This window comes from Hemicordylus capensis, chromosome 5 (assembly GCF_027244095.1).
Source record: "Hemicordylus capensis ecotype Gifberg chromosome 5, rHemCap1.1.pri, whole genome shotgun sequence".
NCBI classification, from domain to species: domain Eukaryota; kingdom Metazoa; phylum Chordata; class Lepidosauria; order Squamata; family Cordylidae; genus Hemicordylus; species Hemicordylus capensis.
The window spans coordinates 182,925,752-182,934,784 of record NC_069661.1 but is presented as its reverse complement, the minus strand read 5'-3'; the positions used below and the strand labels follow the sequence as shown (position 1 = coordinate 182,934,784).

Below are 9,033 nucleotides of genomic sequence, written 5' to 3'. Positions count from 1 at the left end.
ATTTTTGAGAGGGACAAAATCTGTTTTGGGTGGAGTTTAGTAAAATGAGGGGGCTCCTCAAATGCTTGGGGGATCTACATCCTGGATGGCTCCTGTGCTAATTTTGTATATACAGTACTTGAGTTTTGCATAGGCTTTACTTCTTGCATCCCATAGTCTGTTGGCCCTTCTGACTATATTTTCCCTCACTCTCTGTCCCTATTAGTTTATGCAGTCATTAAATCTGCTAGTCTCTCCTGCGAGCAAGGAGAGGCTCTGTGTATGTGTATGTATGTCACTCTCTCTCTCCCTCTCCCTCTCCCCTCCCTCTCTCTCTCCTCAGCACAGAAGGAGGTGGGGGGAGGGGAACAGAGGTGGTGGATGCAGCCAGGATCGCCTCCAGTCCTCCAAGGCAGGATGCGCCAAGTGCCTCCAGTCCTTCAAGGCAGGATGTGCCAAGGCTGATGCGCCATGTGCCAAGTCCGGAGCAGAAGGCTGGTGACCCCAATTGGTAGACCAGCTCTCCCTGGAAAAACATCCCCACTTTCCCAGGAAGAGCTGGTCTACTGATCAGCCGAGAAAAGGGGGGAAGACCAAACTACAGGTGCAGATGGAGGTGGGAAAGAACTGAGGCAGGGGGAAATAATGAAATGGGGCTGAAGAGGGGAAGAGTCACGGGAAGAGTCAGGAGAGAGCAAGCGAGAGAGTTGGGGAGGAGAGAGAGCGAGAAAGTTTGGGGAGAGAGCAAACGAGAGAATTGTGGGGGGGAAACGAGCGAGAGAGTTTTGGGGAGAGAACGAGTGAGAGAGTTTTGGGGTGAGAGAACGAGTGAGAGAGTTGTGGGGCGGAGAACGAGCGAGAGAATTGCAGGGGGAGAGCGAGCGAGAGAGTCGCGGGGAAGAGCGAGCGAGAGAGTCACGGGGGGAGAGCGAGCGAGAGAGTTGCAGGGGGAGAGCGAGTGAGATTTGCAGGGGGAGAGCGAGTGAGAGAGATGTGGGGCAAGAGAGCGAGCGAGAGAGTTGTGGGGGGAGAAAATGAGCAAGAGAGTTGTGGGGGAGAGCGAGGAAGAGAAAAGTGGGGTGGGGAGAGCGAGCGAGATAAATGTGTGTGGGGGAGAGAGCAAGAGAGTTGTGGGAGGGAGAGCGAGTGAGAGTTGTGGTGGGGAGAAAGCAAGAGAGTTGTGGGGGGGGGATGAGTGACAAACTAGGATGGGCCGCGAGCGAAGCCCTGCCGCCCTCTGGAGGGCCAGAATGGAGGAGGATACGGGGCAGAAAGTGGGGGAGGGCAGGAGAGACTGGGGCAGAAGATTGTGGGAGGGCAGGAGAGACAGGGGCAGAAGGTGGTGGAGGGAGGACAGGAGAGACGTGGGCAGAAGGATAGGGGAGGACAGGAAAGAATGGGGGAGTAGGTTGGGGGAGGGCAGGAAAAACGTGGGCAGAAGGTGGGGAGTGGGAGGGAACAGACGGCTGGCAAAGTCCCACCGCCCTTTGGAGACTGGGGTAGAAGGTGGAGGAGGGAAGGCAGGAGAGACTGGGCCTGAAGGTGAGGGTGGGGAGGGCAGGAGAGACTGGGCCTGAATATAGGGGGAGTGTATTGTCGCACAGATGCTCCGTGCTGGGTCAGCTAGTTTTGTATATACTGTACAGTACTTGAGTTTTGCATAGGCTTTACTTCTTTCATCCCATGGTCTGTTGGCCCTTCTGACTAGATTTCCCCTCACTCTCTTTCCTTATCAGTTCATGCAGTCATTTAAATCTGCTAGTCTTTAAGGTGCCACGCGGCTCTTTGTCGGCTTTGCTGTGAGCAACAGCCTGACACGGCTTTTACCCCTCTGGAATTCGCTTTGCCCGCCTTCCAGAGCCAGGCGCCCAGGCTCCTGTTGAAGCTCTCCTTCTCCTTCCCTCCCCTCCGTTTTGTTATCATCACATGGCAGGGGGGCGGGCTCCGCTGGTCCAGGCTGCGGGTGGGAGGCGGGCAGAAGGCGCTGGAAAGTTTGGCGGAACGTCTGGAGTTGGCTGTGCAGCCGGGAGCCTTGCCCGTGGATTTAGGGATGGAGGGGGGTCGCCAAGCACCGTGAGCGTGGGGGAGGCTGAACGCCGCCTTCCACCCTCCCACTCCGCCCGCAGGACTTGTGTGCTGAGCGCTTGGGGAGCTCCGGCCATGGGCTCCTCCGCGCACCAGTTGCTGCCGCCGCCGCCGCCGCCGTTACTACTACTTTACTGCAGCCTCTTTTTCTTGGGGCTGCTGCCTGAGAGTTGGGCCGGAGGGTGCCCGACTCCGTGCCGCTGCATGGGGGAACTCTTGGACTGCAGCCGCCTCAAGCTGAGCCGAGTGCCAGAACCGCTCCCGGACTGGATAGCGCAGTTGTGAGTATCGGCGGCGCCTGGCGTGGGGGGAGAGGCGAGGAGGACCACGTTCCTGCCCGGTGGTGGCCAGCTCGGGACCCGCTGCAGGTCCCCAGCGGTAGGGGGTGCTCCGTGTCTCTCTGCCTGGCCAGTGCCTTGGAAAGCTGGGACGCACGGCGCTTGCGCCTTGGTTGCCTCTTCCTTGCTGGAGAGTCCGAAGACGAGGCGGCCCAGGTTGGAGGGGGGAACCTCATCCTCTTTCCCTCGCTGCCCTGCAGGCACAATCCCAGCCAGGAGGACTCGAAGGAAGGGGGGGGGGGGAACCCAGGTGAGAGAACGGAGGAAGCAGAGGCTCCTTGCAGCGCTGTGGCTGCTCGCCCGTCCAGCAACAGGGCTGCAAGGAGCAGCAAGTGAGCAACGGAGGTGCCAGCAAGAGTCTGTCAGGCGCTGCCTCCAGTCACTCCCTGCGCCTGCTCTCTGCTTCCCTCCACAACTTTGCCACCATAGCATCCAGGAGGAGACACACTTTGCAGAGCATGTGGGGAGAGACAGCCCCTCTGCTCAGCCACCGCAGTTTCCGCTGGCTCTCTTCAGTGCAGTGCTGGGATTGGGCCCAGCAGGCAGGCCCCAGCCTCAGTGCTGCTGCACCACCACCCAGACGGCTGCTCAGCTTGCACAGTGCTTGAGCACTCTCTGGGTGGCCCTAGGGCTGGGCCCAATCCCCCAGCCACTGTGCTACCCAGATCAGCAGAGTGCGGCAGCTGCTGCTCTTTGTAGCCTCCACCTCGATTGCTCCTGTGCTCCTTTCTTCTGGTAGTTTGGATTTCACACATTGTGCCCCATCTTCACCACTGCATTACCAAGAGACAGAGAAATTATGGGTGAGAGTGGAGGCGGCATCTCCTTCCTCCCACCACCTCCATAGGGTCTCATGGCAGACCGCTACACCACCCACATGGAAAGCACAGAAGAGCGAGCAACTGGAGGCTCCATGTATGTGTGCGTGTTCTCTCTCTCTCTCTCTCTCTCTCTCTCTCTCTCTCTCTCTCTTTCTTCAGTCAGCACCAGTCTGCTGTACCATCCCAAGAGGCAAGGAAGGAGGTGTGTGTGTGTGGGAGGGGGGACAGAGGTGGTGGATGCAGCCAAGATCTGCCTCCCATTGCCTCTCGTCCTACAAGGCAGGCGACGCGCCAAGTCTGGAGCAGAGGGCTGGTGACCCCAATTGGTAGACCAGCTCTCCCTGGAAAAACAGCCCCATTTTCCCAGGAAGAGCTGGTCTGCTGATTGGGGTTTGTGGGTAAACTAGCCCTCTGCTTAGCCCTCTGCTTAGCGGGTTGGCCTGCCTTGGAGGACTGGTCTACCTTCCCCAAGCAATGGGTAGACCAGTCCTCTGCCACAGACTTAGTGTGTCAGCCTGCTTTGGAGGACTGGTCTGTTTGTTGACCCCAATTAGTAGACCAGCTCTCCCCAGGAAAACAGGCCTCAAAATGGTGCTCTAAACACTCAAAACATTTTGAGTTGAAGCGGGGCTGTTTCATTTCAAGCTCGAAACAGGCCATTTATTGAAAGGGTGTTTTGTTTTGAGCTTGAAACACTCGAAATGGCCTGTTTTGAGCTAGAATTGATTCATTTGCACATCTCTAGTGGCAAGGAGCTGTCATCTTCACTCACAGACCTACTCCCTCTGGTCGGGTTCTGCAATTAGCATTGCCACCCAGAGGAAGAGAGGGTAGGAGAATGAGCAGAAAGTTGCAGCTGGCACTTCTGTGTCTGTTGCTTTGCATGGCGAGTAGTGCCTGATGCCTTCTGTGACTCTGGACAGCAGGGGTATGAGACTAAAACAGAGGCGGTCTTGGCACAACTAGGCAAAGGGAAGGGGGTCATCCAAACCATCCTCTGAACCTCCTGCTGGCAGTAGTGACTGCTGCTACTCAGCTGCAGCTGGTCAGGAGTCATTGCATGTAGGACCTACCAAAGTGTTGAGGGCTTACCAATTGACTGGATCTGATCGTGGTGGAAAGTAGGGTTGTGCACGAACCTTTTTGGAGGCCCTTTTACCGGCCTCGGATCAGGTTTGAACACTGGGGGGGGGTCAGAGTTCAAAGCCGGGGGGTGCCACTTTAAGGGGGGAGAGTACACTTGCCACTCCTGCCGTTTTCCACCCGCTGGCACTTGTTGCCATTAAATGTTTTCGGGGAGCTTACCTCCGCCATAGCTTCCCCCTCCTCAGCTGGAAGTAACGGGTGTGCGTGCACCCATAGTGTGTGCATGGCAGATGGGCGCACGAGCACACCCATTACTTCCGGCCGATAAGGGGGCAGGAGGGGCAGGGAGGTACGCTGCTGCCCTGATGGCTTTTAATGGCAACAAGTGCCGGCGGGAAAGCAGTGGGAGGGGTAAGTGCATCCTCTCCCACCCTTAAAGCGGCACCCCCGCCGCCTTTGAACCTCCCCACTGCGGTTCCCTAAATATCACTAGTGGAAAGGACCTGAAACTTGAGCAATGAAATTGTTATTCTGAAGCAGAAAACGTGTAAATATGATATATCTGTTTGTTAGATCAAGATGCCTCTTTTCTTTTTTTAACTCTAGAATGGGTTCAACCACTCTAGAATGTGTGCAGGTTCAAAGGCCTGCTATGCACACTGTATTTGCCTTTTTTTTTTTTTTAGAATAGAAAAGTGACTCAGTCCACTTTTACCCTTCCACTTTTGTAGCCTTTTAAAAAGCACCTTTTAAGAGCAACTTAAAATGTTACATAATCCCCACTTGGAAGCACTTGCATGTAGGACTTCACATGTTCATTCATATGTGTTGATGTGTAATAAGTCTACATGTAAATCACTGTTTATATATGCACTGAGAAGCTGTGGCCAATTATAGTTTCCAGGCACATGTACATTGAGCAATTTTCACATGTAGGATCATCACAGCACCTGATCTACAGGTGTGCAACATGTGCCTGCCATGTAGAAACTCTGTAATGTGTGAAGTGGCCAAATTTTCCAGGTGGTTATGAATGGGCTTGGGTGTTGCGTCTTGACAGGAATGCACAGTAATTAGTTGGCAAGAATTGTCATTTTAAAAGTGATGCAAAAATAGGCTCTGTAAATGGTACATTTTTCCAGAGGTGGTTAACAGCAGTAAAAATATTAATACTGAAGTGCCATTGCCCAAATAAGAAAAAGAGTAAATAAATATGGTCCCTGGCCCTCTACCAATTAGATGAGTATGGAGTATGTTGTTTTAAAGCATGGATTGCTGGCGATTGTATTTTGCAATCAAATGCCACTTGCTTTTCTTTTAAAAGTTGGCTTTAAAAAACTTTCATTTTGAAAAAAGTTGCTGACTGATAGTTGCTTATGCAGATGTTGGGCCCAGCATGGTTCCTGAGCAACACTTCTGCCTGCTGTGTGCAGTTTTAGAAAATCTGAGGCCTCTTGTATTTTTGTGGACATGGTTATTTATTGACACAATAAAGTAGTTGCTGTAATGTGACGGGCATCCATTCCTTGTGATGTGGTTTTCAGTCTCTTATACTAATTTACTAATTCCACCAGGCATTAAAATAATTTATCTGCACATACATGAGAGATGGTTGTTAATCTGACAATTTAACTTGTACTGTCTGCAGTGACTACTTAAGGAAAAGTCATAGGGATCTGAAGTTTGCTGAAGTCTGCTCGTACTTGATATACTCTAGAATTTTATGTTTGTTCTTAATTTCTTGCCATTCAAATTACTTCTAGATTAGTATATGAATTTTCTGTTGCACTTCAGAAACAAGTAGAGATAAGTTTAAAGTAAACAGGAAAGCTTTCAATTAGTTGTGGCTAATTCTGCTCAATTGCCTCCTCAGGAGGTCATGCTTCCTTACTGAGAAAAAGTGGCGGATGTATTCATAACATATGAGTGACTCTTGTGAATGATACAGAAAATTGAATAATTCTGTAAATAGTTGAGGAAGATAGAAATCAGCTAAGTTTTTATTTGAGGAGAAACAATTGGCACATTTCAAGTATATGTTGGGTTTGCTTTATATTGTGTAAATAAAATAAGCTGCTTAATTTTTTAAAAAATATATAGTTACAATCAAATTTAAATAAAATTTTATTAAATGTGCTAGGTTAATTTGATGTCCCCAGCCATCAAATTAAGGGGGTTAAAGTAGTTAACTGTAGAACAAAATTGTACAATTATTTATTTGTACAGCAAAGCAATGGAAACGTGAAATCTTTAAGCTAGTAGTAAGTTGTAGAAATGTTAACTAACCCTTCCCATGTCTGTGACTGGTGTTCCCTTGTGGTTTTGCTTTTGAGTTTGTGTTTTAAGATTGTGCGTTTCTTGGGACAGGGAACCATTTTCTCTTTTTCAATGTAAGCTGCTTTGAGAACTTTTTGTTGTTGAAAATCAGTTGATAAATATCCCAAATAAAAGTGATATCAGTTTTTAAGAGTTATCCTTTAGATTAGATGGATGTTGGGTCAGCAAAAATAGTAAAAAGAGATTTCAGTTATAATTAATTTTGTGTCTACTAAAGATTGTTACTAGCACAGTGGAAGCTTTCTAATTGGATTTCCCCTCAAGATATAAATTGTCCATATGTACATTCACATTCCTTTAAAAGATGTGTGAAAAATGGGCTCCACTTGTATAAATAAGCACTTGGCCTTTTGTAAGGAATCCTGCTGTGATCACTCATTGGGCAGCTGTGTCACTTGCTCTTAAACTCACAGGGTTACATCTTTGTAGGTGTCACCAGACCATGTGGTCTGGTCGCTTTTGTGCAAATGTTTCTTTTGTTTGTGTCAAATTCCTTTAGAAGTTCCTGTTCCTTACTTGCTTTTCATCCCCTTAAAAAAGCATGGAGGGAAATGTGGTGTTTTTCTGTTACCTCCTGTTGTTCTTATACTAGGAACTTTACACGCTAAGAGGCAATAACTAAACAAAACAGTTTGTAGTTAAAAGCACTTTGCAGTTAACTGTTGCCCCACATAGTTTGTCTGTGAATAATGACAGGCCATGAACATACATTTTCCAGCAAGTATTGGAAGCCCATGTGATACATAGCAAAAGCTGTTCTCTGATTTTAAAATTTTGTGCCTTCCCCCCAACCCACCCCAATCCAAAATATATTTCCTGGGGATTAGGTACTGCTGATTTCAGTGGGAATTACTTTCTAGTTCCTGAAATTCTTGCCATGTTTTACACCCTTAGGAATAAGCCCCACTGAAATAAATGGGCGGGGGAAAGTACAACCGACTTCACATATACACTTGATGGGGTCTGATCTGTCATTGACTGTCCAGGAGAGAGATCTTGCGGTCGTTGTGGACAGCTCATTGAAATTGTGGGTTTGGTGCATGGCAGCTGTGAAAAAGTGTGCCTTCCTTATGAGGCAAGTCTGCAGCATCTGGGGTTTTTTAGTTTGGAAAAGAGGCAACTCTGCATAGACGTGGTAGAGCTGTATAAAATTGTGCATGGAGTAGAGAGAGTGGACAGCGAGAAATTTTCCTTCCTCTCTCTCAACACTAGAACCAAGGGTCATTTATTTATTAATTATTTATTTATCACATTTTTATACCGCCTGATATGTACATCTCTAGGTCATCTCATGAAACTGGGGTAATTCCTTCCAACAAAAGGAAGTACGTTTTCATACCGCATAATCAATCTATGGAATTCTCTGCCATGGGATGTGGTGATAGCCAGTAGCCTGGATGACTTTAAAAGGGGCTTAGACAAATTCATGGAGGAAAGGCCTATCAATGGCTACTAGTCTGTTGGCAAGATGTCAACAGTCTCAGAGGCAAGATGCCTCTAAATACCAGTTGCAAGGGAGCCCTCACCTCTTGCCTGTGGGCTTCTCAGAGGCTTCTGGTGGGCCACTGTGTGAAACAGGATGCTGTACATGATAGGCCTTGGGCCTGATCCAGCAGGGCTGTTCTTATGTTCTTAAGCAATGCATCTTGATTCCCAGTAAATGAATGTAGAGTGTTACATAAGAACATCTCTGTAGGTACACTGATTAATTTTCAACTTGAGCAAGGGTTTGTCCTGCCAAACTTGGTCTTCCCACATAGACAAGAAACCCAGCATTTCCATTGGTAGTCATATGGCTGGGATACATTGATGGAAGAGCCCTTTCTTCTTTTCATAAGGTTCTTGATCCAATAACTGGAATTCTTGGTGCTGGATTGGAGCAAATGCTAAATACTAACATTATTTTTGACTGGCTTTTGGAAAACTTGAAATCATATTTATCTTTATGTGTTGTCAAAGTTGTGGTTATTCTTGTAATTGCATTTGACACAGAAGAAACCTCTGGGTGATGGAAAATTGCCAGCTTTAACACTGTTTTGCTAGAGGCTTTCAGTAAAGAGGCATTCACATACTTTAGCCAAAAAATAAACAAAAAAAAGTGTTCAGAGAACTGGTGAATATTTATAATGATTTGTCAACAGTGATCTTTACAGTCTGATATTACTTCTAGGATAGGAGCTTGGATAAGTTTTAAATAAATTTTGTTCAGTTTAAATTTTAGAAGCCAGAACGGGAGAGGAAAAGAAAATCTGAACAGTTGCCAGATATCTTTACTGCTTTTCAGTTCTGTTTGTAATTCTAGATTATTTTACCAGGTTTTGTCTAGAAATGTTGAAGCTGTCACTGAGACAGAGGGGAAAACCTAAAGGATGGTTTCTGCTAATGTT

General features: G+C 48.0%; 1 protein-coding gene across 3 annotated transcripts in view; it reads left to right on the top strand.

Annotated features, from left to right (window-relative positions):
• Positions 1-1,837: 1,837 nt before the first annotated feature.
• The window catches only part of LRIG3 (leucine rich repeats and immunoglobulin like domains 3), an 85,309-nt gene continuing 78,113 nt past the window's right edge, over positions 1,838-9,033 (top strand). Inside the window, exon 1 of one of the 3 annotated variants that reach the window (XM_053258600.1) lies at positions 1,838-2,345. In XM_053258600.1, the coding sequence (XP_053114575.1) occupies positions 1,906-2,345 (440 nt within the window). In that variant the 5' untranslated portion in view covers positions 1,838-1,905. Of the gene's footprint in view, positions 2,346-3,136; positions 3,318-9,033 lie in introns of those variants that run through there. The other 2 variants (XM_053258599.1, XM_053258601.1) reach the window with 2 other exon arrangements.